Raw genomic sequence first — 16,743 nt, 5'->3', positions numbered from 1 at the left:
ACCACTGACTGAGATGTCATCCTGTCAGTCAATTTAATTTAGCAGCAGATTATGGCAAGTGGCTTGTTAAATCTTTATCAAACACAGATTGCAGAGGCTGCAGGGTTCTCTGTTTTGGTGTCTTTGTTAAGTTTTCTGGTGATGGGAACTGAGAAGTTGACCTATGTAGGACACCATTAGGGGAGTTAGAAGTCTTCTAATCTCAATTAAATTGCACCTTTGATCTCTTTCTTCTTCTTTTTTTTTGCAGTGGATTTTATCTTTGAAATATAATCAAATGATTTTATTTTTGCACATCTTATAAAAGCAAGAGGACAGTTTTTAATCCACACTTCATTATTAAAAATATCCCCTCACTATGGTCATTGGGTATAACTCAATTAGTTGAGTTCTTCCAACTCCACCCATGTAGGTAGAGGTTCGAAAATCTCTAGACACCCATACATATTTGTGTCAACCGTACTCCCCTAATCGCTTATATTAAAAATAATAATAATAATCCCCACTACACAAAGGAAAAAGGAACCTCAACTCACATTCTATATTTGGTGGGTAGAAATAACATCAAGTGTTATACTTGCCGAAAATTGAATAGCTTATTACATACACAAACTTCTTGAAGAAGACGTATATGATAATGATTGCAATAGGGAGGGACTTTCTGGATGATTTATAAATAATTAAATGAGACCATTTACTAACATAAAGCAGTGACAAGGATGATTGAGCTCCAATTTCAGAAATGAATATTGATTTCAATTATATTATAAAGTATAGTAATCTTATTTGAGATAGTCTTAATTTATCTCAATGAACAAGGTTGGTACATGTCATTTGTTGTCGCCTTGTGTAATGTTGCTATTTATACATGAAGAAGAGATAGAATTATTGACCAGAGTTGTTGCATATACAAAATGTGACCAAGTCCATGCAATTTATTGTCCATTTTGAATGTGGGTTTTGGTGGCATGAAATGTTGTAGGACCATTTATGCAAAACAAATTGAAGCTTTAAAAATCTTGAAGAATATTTGTCATGAGTTTGCCTACATCATGTCTAGTCGGTGCCGGCTTATAAAGCCTCCTAATACCAACCTCACAAAAATTCTCAAACAATTTGGCTCTGAGAGGACGGCATCACATAATTCTATCAAATTATTATTAATAGTTAGAACTTGGAAGGAATTATGCTACCTACTCTGGTTTATGATCGATGTGCTCCTCCAACCAGCTAGCAGTGACTTTTCTATGCAATGGATTTCCTGCATGAATCACACCACATATGAGGTCTAATGTTCAAGCCGATCAGAACAAACTTAGGGTTAGGCTAGAATTGGATATTTTCAATTGGTGAATTCGTAGAAAGAAAATGTTATTTTACTAGATAGTTTGACATGTTATGTTGTTATATTATTTTGACTTTTTTGTTGGTCTGATTGTCTAAATTTCCCTACTCGTACTTGTCTTCTTGGCTCGTTTGCATGTTTCTTTTCAAGAGTTTGCTTCATATCTCTTCGTCGCTAAGTGTTACTTAAAAACCATTTTATCAAGATTATATTTCGCATAATGATGGATTGCAACATAACGTACTTAACATAACATACCAAATTATCAGATAATGTTTCATAGAGGAGGTGATGACGAAGCAATTGCAACAATGTTTTTCATGTTCTTTTTACGAATCTAATAAGTGCATCATACACTTTTTTTGGGGTAAAACATTACATGATACACTTTATTTGCCGACAGTAGACAAATTCTGTCATTCTCTTCAAGATAAACCCTAACACGACCGACTTAAAGTGTCAATAAATCCCTAGAGAATCACACACTGTGGATTCTGACCCCGCTAAAAGCTAACAATGTAGTCAAAGTTTACAACTAAACAATACCAAAAGACGACCCGCACCACACACCCACCAATCTGATTCTCATCCTAATTCCCTCCTGCATTTGTCTTTATGCTCACCAAAAACTTTGGGCAAACGTACGGCCACAACTCAATTATTATACCTAGAATTTGTATATATGGGCTCAATTCATGCATGAAAGAGCACAAAAAATTTAAATCTGTCGGCTCATTATTATTGCTGGATGGATGGATGGATGGATGGATGAGGTTGAAAGCAAATATACACGTGTCATGTATATGTGATTGTCTGCAAATAATATGCGTGTGCCTTCTCTGTCACACAATCTAAATATCGCACGTGACTATTGACTACATGTATAAGCCAAGAGCCATGCACCCGTAACGTGTCCAAAATAACAAGCAACCCTAATGATTTTATGCGATGAAAATCTTCATAAATCATAAGCTTCCGTGACATTATTCATACACAAAATGATGGACTCAAATTGTTTTTATTTTATATGACAGAAATGTGCCGCAGAATGGTGATCAAAGCTAGAGGCGCTAAGGGATCTAAATTAGTAGTGGATTAGTAGGATTATTATTATTATACTAATCTAAAAGGTTCAAAAGTGAAATGAGGATAACATTTATAAGTTAAAGGTAAGGTGGGTAGGCCTATAGGAGCAATACTTTTATTGGGTGCAATCCAACTTTCCCCAGCTAGACTTTTCCAACAGAATTGAGCAGTAAGCATGCAAATAAATCAAGACACAGCATTTCAATTTGTGCCGGCAGGGTCATGAGCATCCATGTGTATTCTCTTGTCAAACTAATACAAAATAGAGATGATTAATAACGAAAAATATTCTCTTGTCAAACTGTTTTATGCAAAAGTTGAATGTGTGATTGAAAATTTCGTTCCGACATATCTATCGAAAAAAAGACCTCATCCATACTACATATATCAAAACATATCCTAAAATTTTAGATCTAACTGATGAGGTATATGTTCACATCTAACAATTTTAAAAAATGTCATGTCATTTTCCATGTCACGATTGAAATTTAGGGAAAGCTTTGGTTGCCCCATTGAATAAAGATATATTCTTAAACAAAAGAGAAGAAAGGAAAATTAGACAAGTAAAGACATGGTAAAAGTTAAAACAGAGGATAAATCTTTTTTCTTCTTTGAGGCATTGATAAAAGCTGTGGAAACAACTTCTTCTCCACGTTGGAATCTTAAAAAAGAAAAGAATGGAAAAAGAGGGAAGGCTTGGAATGCAAGGCTAAGGTGGATCAGGCAGATGCAGAACAGAGCAGAGGCCAGCTGCTGCTGCTTGGGGCTCAAGACTGAGGGGGCGCAGATCAGAGATAGGGCGTCCGGAAAGGGTGGCACGTGCACTTTAAGTAAAGACGACAATAGGTAGTCACGTGATCCAACGCCCCTCGAAAGCTGGCCATGCCAACAAAAAAAAGCCTTGAGTTTTAAGGCTCTCTGTGATTCACATGGCATTGGGATCAACCTCAACAAGACATTCTAACAGTTAATCTCAGTTCCCCAATGCTCTTAGAATTTTGTGATTTTCATGGATAGTCTGAATAGAATCATGACAAACAAACCAGTGGATGTACTTGTGTGCTTAACTCATCATGTGAGATTTAAATTTTTTTAATACTTTGTTTATTTAAAGTTTTTTGTGTATATATATTGTTGAAAAATATAAAGTTTCACATCGAAATTTTGATAAAATAACATATAATATGTAACGAACGGTTTTACTACTAATAGTTTTGACGTCTTTTGTATAAAATTCCACACTTAATTATGAAGGTGTTTAAGTTAAAGATCATATGTATATGGTTCAATTAAGTTTAGTCAAATACATACGCATGCATTGAACCTTAAACACGCTATCATGCTTCTCTTCTTTTTCTCTCCTTCTCTCTGTCTCTGTCTCTCTCTCTCTCTTTAATTTTAAAAGTATATATTTGCATGTGGTTTTGTAAAACAATGCATGTAGTGATGTATTGTGTGGAACTTATTTATGTGTTGTCACTACTAGAAAAAGGAGCAAAAGTTACACATGCCAAGACCACAACAGTAGAACAATGACATTTTCTACTCTATGGTCACAAGTACTATACATCTGTGTCTACAAAAGATTACCCATGCAGTGGAAAATCTGTGGAAGTATTGAATATAAAAGCAATTTTGCCATATAATTAGAGATCTATAATGCACAAATTGAATTTGGGTGGGGTCCAATGCTCAAGAAGCCAAATATTAGTTTTGATGTTACCTAATTACATGGCAACACCTAATTAGGACCAGAGTTTCGTGAACTACTAACCTATTTTATCACGGTTTTACTAGTAGTAGTCACAAATTGAACAGTCACTAATTTATGGTTTTCTAGCAATGAAATCATATGTTTTTTTTTCTCTCTTCATGTTATATTCCTATGTATTCCTTTAGATTGGTACGGACTAAATACAAGTATTGTAGTACATGTAGCAGTGTCACTTGGGGTTAGATTAGCTCAATTTTCTTTGTCTCAGGTAATTTTAGTTTGAATATGTTTAGGCTAATCTGAAGCTAAGCATAACTACTGTGATATAGACTCAACAGTCAACACAGATACATGTATACAAATACAATTGTGCCGCTGGACTATCAACCTCAACTGTATTTAATTTTAAAAGACAAGAAATTCAACAGCCTAATTGTATATGTGCATATGGGATAATTGCCCTATTTTGTATACATTATTGTATTATGTGTGTGTGTTGGGTGGGGGGTTTAAACTAATAAATTAATCATTCAGGTCTCGTTTGGATTTTTTTTTTTCGCAAAAAATTTGTTTCACTTTAAAATTAAGCAGTTTAAGGTGTTTGATAAAAATAAAATATCTGGATTATTTTAGATGCAGTCGCTTTTGATAGCAACTTTTAAAAGCAGCTCTAGGTTGCTTTTCAAAGCTGTTTTTAAAAGAAGTAGAGAAAAGCCTTGAATGAATTTTTTAAATTCTCAAAATACAATCATTTATTTTTTTAAATGACACCACCTCCACCTCCACCACCACCTCCACCTCCATAACTACCATCCCCCCACCACCACTTCCACAACCACCACCTCCATCACCATCTTCACCTTCATCTCTTTCACCACTTCCACTACCACCACATAATTAACGCATAACACTTTCAACATCATATATATTTGAGTCATTATTCACAATTACAAAGTTTTATATTAAAAATTACCTAAAAATTTTGACACTACTTTTTGTACTAACAACACTTTCAAATAATTATTTACCAAACATGAAGTTTCTTTACATTAAAGTTAATTATTTTCAAAGCACAACATAAGTAATTTTTTTTAAAAAAATGACAGCAATCTCAAACTTACCCTTATATTAATGTTGTTCACATTGCTATTTGTTGGATCAAAACACACCCTCTTCCTGTTGGACTGATCCAAGTATCTATAATATAAATTTTATAATAAATAACAGGCCAGGCTTGGCTTAAAACTTTAGGCCCATTTGGAGGCTGCGGGTTACTCTTTTGTGCATGCAACAAACCAAATTGGAAACCTCATTTGAACTTCGCCAAAAAATAAGAAACAAAAAAACACAAGAACATCAAAGGAACTGAGTGCAGTTCTGTTATACATGAACACAGGTACATGGGGTAGCCAATAAAAAAACCACATTCGTGTTAGTGGTTTTGGTCAAGTTCCACATAATACTCTAAATTACAAGGAGATGAGGGTTTCTCACACCCACTACAAGTTGCATATGGGCTTCGAACCTGAGATCACTAGTTGCAAATTAAGGCCAATTTTACCGGACAAGACCCTGTTGGCAGTTCCACGGAAGAACTTAGACCTATGTAAAGCAATTCATTCCAATTTACCCCTTGGAGCATTTACTGGAACAAACAAATCACCAGCTCATTTATATAAAACAACAGTCAGAATATTGGAGAGAATGATGGATATCAATCTGGCTATGCAGCATGATCAAATGCCCTGGCAATGCTGTACAAGGCCTCCTCGCTGTTTTTACATAGCCACAGATTGTTATAGAGGAATGCTAAGCCAAGACTAATATGGGCAAGTTCAAATGCATGACAAGAATCGGGCAAATATGGAACTTCTGCCAAGACTGACATGGCCTCTTCATAATGGCTATGTGCATAGTAAAGAGAGGCATCACCCTGCACTCGAGTAATTTGAGAGGAAAGTTTATTCTTGGATCCTCTGACAAACTATTTTCTTAGGCTTCCTTCATCGCCTCTGCATGGCCTGCATTATTTCCTACATACTTTATCCACAAGCGCTATCCACTTTTTTATCAGCTAGAGCCTCAAAACCTAGTGGCAGCAAAGTTTGGCTGAGCGCCCATTGCTTCATTCTCTTCACCTTCCCCTGAAACTGAAGGCAGAGCATTGGGATTAAAATTTGGGCTCCCGGGCCTCTGTAATAGCCTGCATACACAATTTCCCAACCAAAGCCCAAACAAACTTAGATAAAACAAATTTTGTGTGTGAATTAATGGCACTTTCTAAAGAAGAAAGTAGCGTGCAAGATAGTACGTGTAGGGATGGGGTTGTGATAACAATAACACTTTATAGGCTGTATATCTAATCTAATCTTGAGAAGCCTGGAAATATAGTGTTGTAGAGTAGTTATGTGGACATTAATAACATAGGATAGTTACAGTTTCTAATGGAACACATTACTGGTCACGAGTTAAGGACCATCCCTAAAGCTAACGGCTTGTCCAGTTCGAACTTCTTCATCTATAACTCTCATCAATATTTCAATGGGGCTACATTTTGGACTCTTGTGTTTGGGGCTCGTAATAATTTGGTCAACTCCATTTAAACTTTAAAAATTGACAAAGACAACTCTAAAAAGTTACAAAGTCACGTCGTTAGCCTCATCACTATGCGTCTAATTATCAAGTTAATCGTTTTTTTTTATATGGCACTCGGTGGACTCATCTTTTTCTTACATGTCACATGCAGGGGCGGGTCTACACAAAGGGCAGGTTGGGTTGCTGCTCCGCCCAAAATTCCAAAAAGAAAAAGGTAAATATGTTAGCCCAGCCCGGGACGTGCCAACTATAGAGGAGAGAGGGAGCTTAAATGGAGATCTCAAATCTTAGTTGGTGGTGGCGGTTGAGAAGAATTTAGGGGAAGGGAAGATAGGGGTTGATGACGAAAATCAGGTGTAGGGAGGACTATGGTAACAAAATAAGCGAGACCTTGAAGGAGCAACACGTCAAAAAATAAAAGATCAAAACGAGGTTGGTTCGGTCTAGACCGATTGTTAGGTCTACGTTGTAAGTAGTACTGATTAAAGGTAAAAGTGTAATTAGACGACCGAAAAAATTGGTAAAATGTAATTAATCCCATGGTTTTTGAAATGGACTGAAAGTTATATAGTACTTCTCCATTTGCTAATTATCATGATTTATTTTCCACTATTGAACCTAACCTAACTTTCATATTGCTTTAAGGGTGAAAAGTGCAGAGTGTAAATTGACCAATTTAAATTGTGTCTTGTCAATCACTAGTATGTTATTATCCATAGTACTATAAGACAGCATAACATGAATGGAGAAAGAGAAATGATTGTATACATTGCACTAAGTTCATTTTAGCCCACAAGAAAAACATGTAATCCCAGTAAGTGAAGAAGATTGAGCGGCGAGCAATCAGGAGAAATCCTTGTCTTCCCGACAAGCCATATATTCTGATCTGCTCGCATGTGCATTGTAATCTCTAATCTGTATGTGAACAAGAAGGAAAGGTATGAATGGATATGGCAAGCAATTGGAAATGGAATGGAAAGCTACAAGATAACATGTAAAATACTTTCCGTATGGGCATGGAAGACTGCAAGCTCAAGCTCTATAGCTCTAGGATTTGATTTTGAAAATAGGGCAGGCCAATAGCCATAAATAAAAGAGAATAAATTAAAGTATGTATTGTGTACAATGAGACAAGGACGTCCTCTACTACATTATTGTATTTTGGTATACTATTTTAATCAGGTAAGCAGTTATGTCATATACGTAAGATAATTAAGTATTGGTTAAGATGTTATTATAAGAAGATATTACTTTAAAATATTAAAAATAGGTCAGGAGTTCAATTATGCATGGTCCTCAGCTTTCAAGGTTGAAGCGTCCTTCGATGGGATTGAATTGATATGATTTTCTAACAACGAGAGATATTTAAAAGCACTAAGCATCTACTCAAATTTTAGAAGATCTAGTTTAAAATTTGCAAACATTCTCACATTTTTTAAGGAATAGTATCAATAAATATCTACGTATATTATAACACGTGTATAAAATATACTATATGACCACATTATCGTAGTATATAATCACTCGGGGATTAGTGGGAACGAGAGAGATTAAAAGATGTAGTAAGGGTGGGAGTTTTGCGCTCCTAAATTTGTTGACTTGAGTAGCTTGCGTAATTTGAAGTGTTTTAGGTGTGGAAAATGGTTAAATACCCCAAAGGGAATCCTTAAATCTTTTGAATATGATGTATAAATTAAATGAACAAATCGAAGAAGTTATTTTTTTGAATTATTAAATGAAGAGTCGAAGATTATAGGCTGATTGTTGCTAGCAATCTCTTAATCTTATGACAATTCCTCATTTATAGTGATAAAATTATATGCGAAGCTTGAAAATATTTAGAAATCTCCAAGAGATGTTTCATGTGGATCTAGCAATGATGGTTGATGTGTCATTCCACAACCAATTATTTTTTAGTAATTTTTCGGTGTGACCGTCATTACTTAGACACATAGTGTTATTAACTCATTCATAATATAACATGTGCTACTATTTATTAATATTATACCATAGTACATGACACATTAACTATGTGATTCATCCAAATTATAATATATGAATTAACAACAGCATGTGGAATCGTCACATTCAAGAATTTCTCATTTTTAATTAATTCATTTATCATATAAAGTTCAATTAAGTTTTAATTTGATACAAGATGATTAAAATGGTAATTACAGAAAGAATGAGAAGAATGACTTGCCTACCCATTGCATGACGGGTGTCTCACATCTTATACATCATGTGAGTAGCATATGAACGCATATGTGAGGCATGTGTTACATGCAACTGATGTAGGCAAGTTTTTCTGACAAATAAAGTCTCATTTCCTGCTCTCATTATTTTTCAGTAAGGAAAAAATTTGTGTTCCTAAACATATTTTTCTTTTCTCTTTTTGGTTTGTCCTCTTTTTGGTTTTGCAACACAGGCAAAGATAGTAGTGTGTACTAGAGAGACACATCAAAACTGGTAGAGAGAGAGGCTAGAGGGAAGAGGAGGTAGTGGTTTCGTTCACTTCTAGCCTTTACCCAATTTAGTTGGTAGCCCACCTCTTTCCTATATGTACTTTTCTACTTTCTACTTTTTACTTTCTAGTTCTTTTATTTCATTTCGCTTTTAATTAATTTGATTTGATTATTTACGGTATATAGTTTAATTATTTTTGTGGTATATTATTGTATTTCCAACCTATAACTTTCAGATCGCTTTCTTCCTTTCACATTCATAACATCTTAGCCCCTCTCTCTCTCTCTCTCTCTCTCTCTCTCTCTCTCTCATAATCTCATTCACTTTGAGTTTGACCCGTTGCCAGCCACCGGCACCTTTTTTTTCCTACTCCAATGGCGACCCCACCCTGCACTGCACCATCTCTCTAGAGAGGATCTTTCCAAGGTTTGAGAATTGAGCCCCTCTTTGTCTGAAGAGCAGAAAGCTTAAATAATCTTCCTTTCCTCTTTCATTTCTCTTTTGCTTCCCTGAAACCCTAGCTATAGCACCTCTCTCTCTCTCTCTCTCTCTCTCTCTCTCTCAAAATAAAGGGAAAAGAAACACAAAAAAGAAAGTATCTTCTCATCAGAACCCAAGAAGAAAAACAAGAGGAAAAGAGAGCCTCTTCTCTTCTCTCTCTCTCTCACTCTCTCTCTCTCTCTGCTGCTATACATCTCATCATCTATTCAGGCTTTCACATACATATAGTCATCATATTATTAAGATCTGTAGCTAGCTATATTCTCCAAGTGAAAGACAAGGAAAAGATTTTGCTTCCATTTCAGATCTCAGGGCTTCAAAGTTAAAGATATGTTCCTCTCTCTCCAAAAGCTGTTGTAGGAGAAGGAGAGATGAGATATCCATCACTCTTCATCCCTTCTTTTCCACTACCCTCATAATTATTTGCTTCTCGCTCTCGCTCTCATAATTTGTGACCATCTCCAAATACATCTTCTTGTTCTAGAGTTTAATTTATCTTCAAGCTTTGCGTGGTAGCTAGAGGCTAGCCATGGATTCTGGTAATAGTGGAAGTATGTCTTCAAGTGGTGGTGAAGATCAAGACCATGAAACCTCACGGCCCGAATCCCTCCCGGGTTACTTGAATTCTCCAACCCAATTCGGTTCTTCCGACCCAATATTACACCCTTCTCTCCTTTCTCATTACCAAAACCACAACCACCAACCCACCACTACCACTACACTTTTTGATCATCATAATTACAATTATGATCACCACAATCTCCACACAACATTGTCTCATCAAATACCCCAATCCAACACTTCAAACCCCAATTTCATGCCCGACCCAAGATCCACCCGACCCAACTCCACCAACCCAATACCCAACCCACCACCCTCATCCCACCACCAAGGACCTAGCCGAGCTTCATCCTCATCAGCGGCAGGTCAGACCCGAAACTCCAAGAAGAGGACCAGAGCTTCTAGAAGAGCACCAACCACTGTGCTGACCACCGACACATCCAACTTCCGAGCAATGGTGCAGGAGTTCACTGGCATCCCAGCTCCCCCATTTGCAGCCTCCTCCTCCTCATCCTCGTCGTTTTCGCGACGGTTCGATATGTTTGGCTCTGGAATGAGATCTGCTCATCATTTGGAAACGTTGGGGCCTCTCTACCCTTTGCGTCCCTCAGCTCAAAAGGTCCAGCAACCAACCCCATTTCTCTCTTCTAATAATTCTCCTTCTAATTCTGCATTGTTGATGATGAGCAATAGCGGCGGTTTGGTGGATGCCACTAATATTGCTACCACTAGTAACAATAGCAACAACAATTTCAACCCAACAACTTACCAGTTGCTAAACCAAGGCCTCTTCCCCAGCATGCAAAACCCAATTCTCACATTTCAACATGAGCAGCAGCCACATCCTTTCCACTCTTCTTCAATGAATTTGGCCAGCTTTGGGGCAAGGCCTGCTCGGGGAGTGATTGGTAATTTAGCCATGCATTCATCTCTTGAGGACCCATTGGGGGGCATGAGCCATGGATCATACACAGGCCAGCTTGGTGGTGGTGTTGGTGGATCATCACTGGACAGCAGCCACGTGGCAGCTTCGGATGGGCACGATGGCTGGAGGGATCATGGAGTTGGATCAAACGATGGGAGATTGTCAGCAGCACTGGATCAGCATTTGAGGCCTAATTTGGACAAGTGCTTGGAGATGAACAATGTTAATTCTAATACCAGAGGTGAAGGTACAGTTGAGTCTTGGATTTGTCCTAATTCTGAGTAGATTATATAATTAATGGAGGAGGTGGACAGAGGCCATGGTGGTGGTGGTGGTGATAATGGAGAAGCTATACATAGCTGTAGCTGCTTCTGTTCTTTTTATTTCTCACCACTCAATCATTTTGCAGTATGAATATAATTAAATTTTTGGGTTAACCAATGAAATTATGAAAATAATGATAGATTTGTAGATAGGTAGCTAGCTAGGTATATACATAGCATATATCTTCTTAACTTATTATTTATAGCTCGAATTTGTAGAGTATTAATTTTCTTTTATTATTGTATTGCAGCTTACATATATATAATTCTGTTTTTCTTAATTCGTTTACAGCAACAAAGAATATTATATATATATATATATATATATATATGTATGAAATAAAATACAGAAACGCAATGTAGGCAAATTCCTTTTCTAGTACAAGAATAAATACCAAAGTAGATGCTCTGTGACTAAGATATGACCTTGTATTTGTTTTTAATAAATTATATTTTCTGATTATTCAGAATCATATATGCGTAGGTGATGTTTAACTAATAGGAAAAGAAGTAGTGTTTAGAAGGATTTGTAGGCACAAAGGGCCATTAGCGTTGTGCCCGCAGGCCTTCATTGGTAGCTTAATTACCTTAGTTTTATGCTATTGCAATTTTAAAATTTCTTTTTTGCGATACGATATTTATAAACAATTCTAATGTATGGGGAAGGAGATCGAACTCATATATAAGGGGACAGCCACGATACGTTAGCCAACTTACCTAATGGGTGATCAATTTCTACATTAACTCTAAGGATTATGGTTGTGTTATGATATGATCTCTTCCACTTTTGAAACATAGATGATATGATGGAGCTGGTGGTGGCAAGATTTGGGGAATCCTTACCTGCCGCAATCATAAAGTAGATCATCAAAGAGTCATCACAAGTCTTTATACTCATCACTCCAATTTCCCCCCCTTTTCTGGTAAAAGGCTTCCCATTACTATTACCTTAGCTTCACTAGGTTTAAGGATCATTAAAAAGCTAGATTCTTTAGTATGTGTGGTAATTTGTGTATGAGTGAGAGGGTAGAATTATCATATATGAACTAAAAGAGAGAGAGAGAGAGTAGAGATAAAGAGGGTAGGAAGAGTGCAGTAAAGTCAGTGAAATTAAAAGATTTCTATTCATATTTGTCCGGGGATTAGAGATATTCGAATTTGTAATCACTTCCAAAATCGTAGAGAAAATGCATATTTTTATTTTAAAAATTAGAGTATTCACACACACACAGATATATATATATATATATATATCTCTATCTCTGGCCCCTCATCTCTCTATTCCTTCCATTGAAAAAATAATTAAAAACAAAGACGCTAACCCTAAAATATAATTTTCAACAAATCTAATTGTCATATATATGCTTCTGTGAGACCTTTGTCATCAAAGCCTCCATTATAAGTTCTATACAATTAATTCGAACAAGGCAGAATATGTTTGGGAGTTCACCTGCTTGCTGTTCATTTGAAACTCCAATAATTTAGCGTATCAAATATTTTTATTTATTTGTTTAGGTTGTGCATGTTAAGTGTTTCCACTACTTTTTACTAGTTTAATGAATATAAGCATCACAAGAGCCAAATATAAATTCGATACTTTCTCGAACGCATTATATAATAACACATGGATGTCGTTAAACGGAGAAATTAAAATATGATGGACTTGTGTGAAACGCACGCTTGTCGATTCTACCATTGAAACGGACTCCTAATTCTGTGCAACACAATATTGGAATTCTTGCCTAAGCCTCAGCTAATTAATTGATTAAACTGTTTAGAACGAAGTTGACTTGCAGATTAGTGGTCTTAAGTTTGAACTCTCATGACATTTTAATAGTTTGTGAGTGAAAAACTACGCCCCTCCCAAGCGCTTGTATTAAAAAAAAAAGAGTAACAATAGAGACAATACAAGGTAGTTTTTCCAGAGAAACTTAACTGATTGGAAAAATTACCACATACCATATATCGTTTCACTGAATGTTTGTATATATAATAAGCTAGAAGTCCCAAATTCAATCTCTCTTGTCTTTTAATATTGTTTTATAAATAAATAAATAAAAGTATGTTGGGCAATTCGACTCAAATAATTGCAAATCAAATTGACATGCTGAAAAATAAAAAATTAGGGAGTTGTAAGAAAAAGAGGAGAAAGTAATAAGAGAAGAAAAGAATAAATAATTGATGATATGAGAGAGAGAGAGAAAGAGAATTAACCAAGGGATATTTTGGATTTTTGGAATTATGGGAACATATTGAGGGGATGTGGTGACATGTGACTCGTCTTTTTTGGAATTATGGTGGCTCATGGCCCATGCCAGAGAATAATATGGTATTATAGCAATTAGCAATGATGTGCTTCACTTCACCATATCTCTCTACCCCATATATATATATATATATGCCTAATCATCACTTGTCCTCAGCCTCACGTGACACCCACATGCCCTCAATACACACCTCACCCTCCAAATTCAATTTCTCCTTGTACTCCTCAAATCAAAAAAATTTAGATAATGCATTTCTTCGTTTCTAAAAAAAAGAGAGTATGGTTTAAGCCAATTATAAGGTTGAATAATTAAGGTTTATAAGCTTATTGGGATTTGTGGTTTCTTCCTCTTTGCATGTCAAGAAACATATGAATAGTGTCATTATATAGAATGAGGAAAGTAATGAATCGAATATCGCGAAAATAAAATACCACTTTAACCATCCTCATCATATAATATATGAATGAATGATCATATGTTTTTGTTTTGTTTCTATGGCTATTAAGAGCCAATCATACATAGGATAACTTTATTATAATTTGGGTTCTCCTTTTTGTTTTGGTAAACTTATTCTGTTAAATTAACATCCTCTTTCTCTTTAATTATTTGTTAATTTCATTATTTAATCGTTGCGGTTGTGCATGATTCATTACACGCAATCCATGACGTAAATGGGTCTTTTGAGGAACTCGTGGCTTGGACTAGATTGCTACATCACAGCCTGCAATTTTGGACCGAAGTTGGCCTAATTTGGTTGGTCCTTCAAACCAAAAGGGAGCGCTTGTACTATTACAATTTCCCTTTGACAATTCTTTGATCTTCAGCATGCAACTTAGAATAGGGTTTTGGGAACAATAATGATAATTTAGAGGCATCCTAGAGGACCTAATCCCAATCATGTAGATGTGTTACTGTTTTTTAAGCGATAATCTAAATTACAAGAGAGAGAAGTTTATCACACACACCATCTTTAACATGCTATGAGAGTTCGAACCTGAGATCATTAGTCTGTAAATCAAGACTCCATTGGCAGATGTGTTATTGTCTTAAACATATTATTTTAACCTAAGTTCCTAATGCGGATGTGTTTAATTATAAGAATTCTTGGTATCATATCCTAGTTACGTCTCTTTCGTCGTACAGTTAGGTAAAATGCTAAATAGGTAGCCCACTATAGAAAAGTCTGTCCTTGGAAACAACATCTAAACTAAGTTAAAGCCACACACTGGCTATTCCACATCTTTCCATTAATTTAGTTGCCTACTCTGAGAAAAGTATATGTTTAAAAATTCAAAAGTCCAAGTATAAGAATAATTCTTGCACCATATTTTTTGTGGAAGGTTTCAACAGCTTGAAAACTAGCGGCCAACACAATTTCTAGTCCAATGCCAGCAAGAGACAATTTGCGTGGGCCCTCACAATTGCGGGTGTGAAAGTGGGGCCTAGAGAAATTTTTGAATCCCATTTTATTTACTGTGAGAGGTGGATGGATGGATGCAATGTGTTTGTCCCGTGGAGGTTTTACTTATGGTGTCGGAAAAAGAGGAAGTTGAATTTTGAATGCTTATTAAAAGGGGGCAGAAGAACCCTTCATACTAATCTCTATTTGCTTAAGCATATTACAGAAATTGTAAAAAGCTTTGAGGTTTTCATCATGACAAAGCACGGACTATAAATACTGCACAAATCAATAGGATGGGAACAGAAGTTATTTCCCAATTATATTATGAATCATCCATCCCTATGTTTAGGAATATGTATGTATAGAAACGACATCAATAAACTCATTCCGTGAAACCAATGCAAAATGTATAACATTGTTTTAGAAAAGTTAATGACCCTTCAAGAAATAGTCCACATACATCTTTTTTATCAAATAATATTGCATAGGAGTGCAAGTTGGATTAGAATTTCTGAGTAATTTCTTGTTGAACGAAACATGATTTAATGATCAAATAGACATAGACAAGTTGTTTTTTAAAGGATAACATCTAAGTACTAGCATATAATAGTTTTTCTAGTTTTTAGTATGACTTTTTAAGTATGAGTCAATTTTAACCTTTCAAATGGTTGGGCATATTTACAAGTTTGACCTACTTTCCCAAAATTTCCAAAAATAATCTGAAGTATGTGTGTTTCGAAATTTTTCAAAAATTTCGAAAATTCCGAAATTGGAATGCATATTGAAATTCTAAACTTTTTTGGAACGGAATTGGAAAAGAATTTTCATTCTGAATTTTTTTGGATTGGAATCCCTTGATTCCAATATGTTCCGTCCGAAAATAAGGTCTAATATTTCGAGATGGGGATCAAAGGTGAATTCGAGACTTCATGTGTACATAGAATAAATACTCTTAGTCACTATACACTCTCTTCTATCGAGAGTCATTATATACTCCATAAAAAGAGAACTTTTGAGGATCTAGCTAGTGTGTGAGTGAGAGAGGGAGGTGGAGAAAGCGAGAGATGTCACAGTAGATCTTTGAATTTTGAATGCTTAATGAATTAAGGTGTGCTTCACAAAAACATATGGGGGTTTCATTCAGTTTCACTGCAGACACGAAGGAGACATTATCCATGTCTGCCTCAACAGGTCTCAGGTAGTTTTCATGAACCCCACATGCCCCCCACTACATACATAAATATATATACTTCTGTTCTGGATTATAGAAGATGCAGGGTCATTGGCAACCAGCCACAGCTACAGCCACAGCCAGCCACTCACCAATTTAGTCTTTAGATGTTGTGTCTCCTCCTACCTGCAAACCTAGAAATTAAATATGTACCTACATTTTTGTGCTTTCCCTTCCATCTCCTGCCTTATCTTATCTGGATTCTGGAGCACATAAATTTCGACAGCGCCACAAATTGTTATAAAAAAAAATCATTTTGGTGAGTGGATTTTGCACTATTGTATAATTCGCACGTGTTCTTTTTTATTTCTTAAATTTTAGGTCATT

General features: G+C 35.8%; 1 protein-coding gene across 1 annotated transcript; it reads left to right on the top strand.

Moving 5' to 3' along the window:
- Positions 1–9,509: 9,509 nt before the first annotated feature.
- Positions 9,510–11,797, top strand: LOC103319856 (uncharacterized). Its single transcript, XM_008221450.3, has one exon. The coding sequence runs from the start codon at positions 10,237–10,239 to the stop codon at positions 11,476–11,478; it is 1,242 nt and encodes a 413-aa protein (XP_008219672.1). The 5' UTR covers positions 9,510–10,236; the 3' UTR covers positions 11,479–11,797.
- The last annotated feature ends 4,946 nt before the right edge of the window (positions 11,798–16,743 follow it).

Source organism: Prunus mume, linkage group LG2, assembly GCF_029339155.1.
Source record: "Prunus mume cultivar Tortuosa linkage group LG2, ASM2933915v1, whole genome shotgun sequence".
NCBI lineage: Eukaryota > Viridiplantae > Streptophyta > Magnoliopsida > Rosales > Rosaceae > Prunus > Prunus mume.
The sequence above is the reverse complement of the archived record's forward strand: the minus strand, read 5'-3'. Positions and strand labels throughout refer to the sequence as shown.

What these genes read in the sequence shown, in the direction of transcription:
- LOC103319856 (XM_008221450.3), top strand. Translation starts at nt 10,237, where the DNA reads ATGGATTCTGGTAATAGTGGAAGTATGTCTTCAAGTGGTGGTGAAGAT.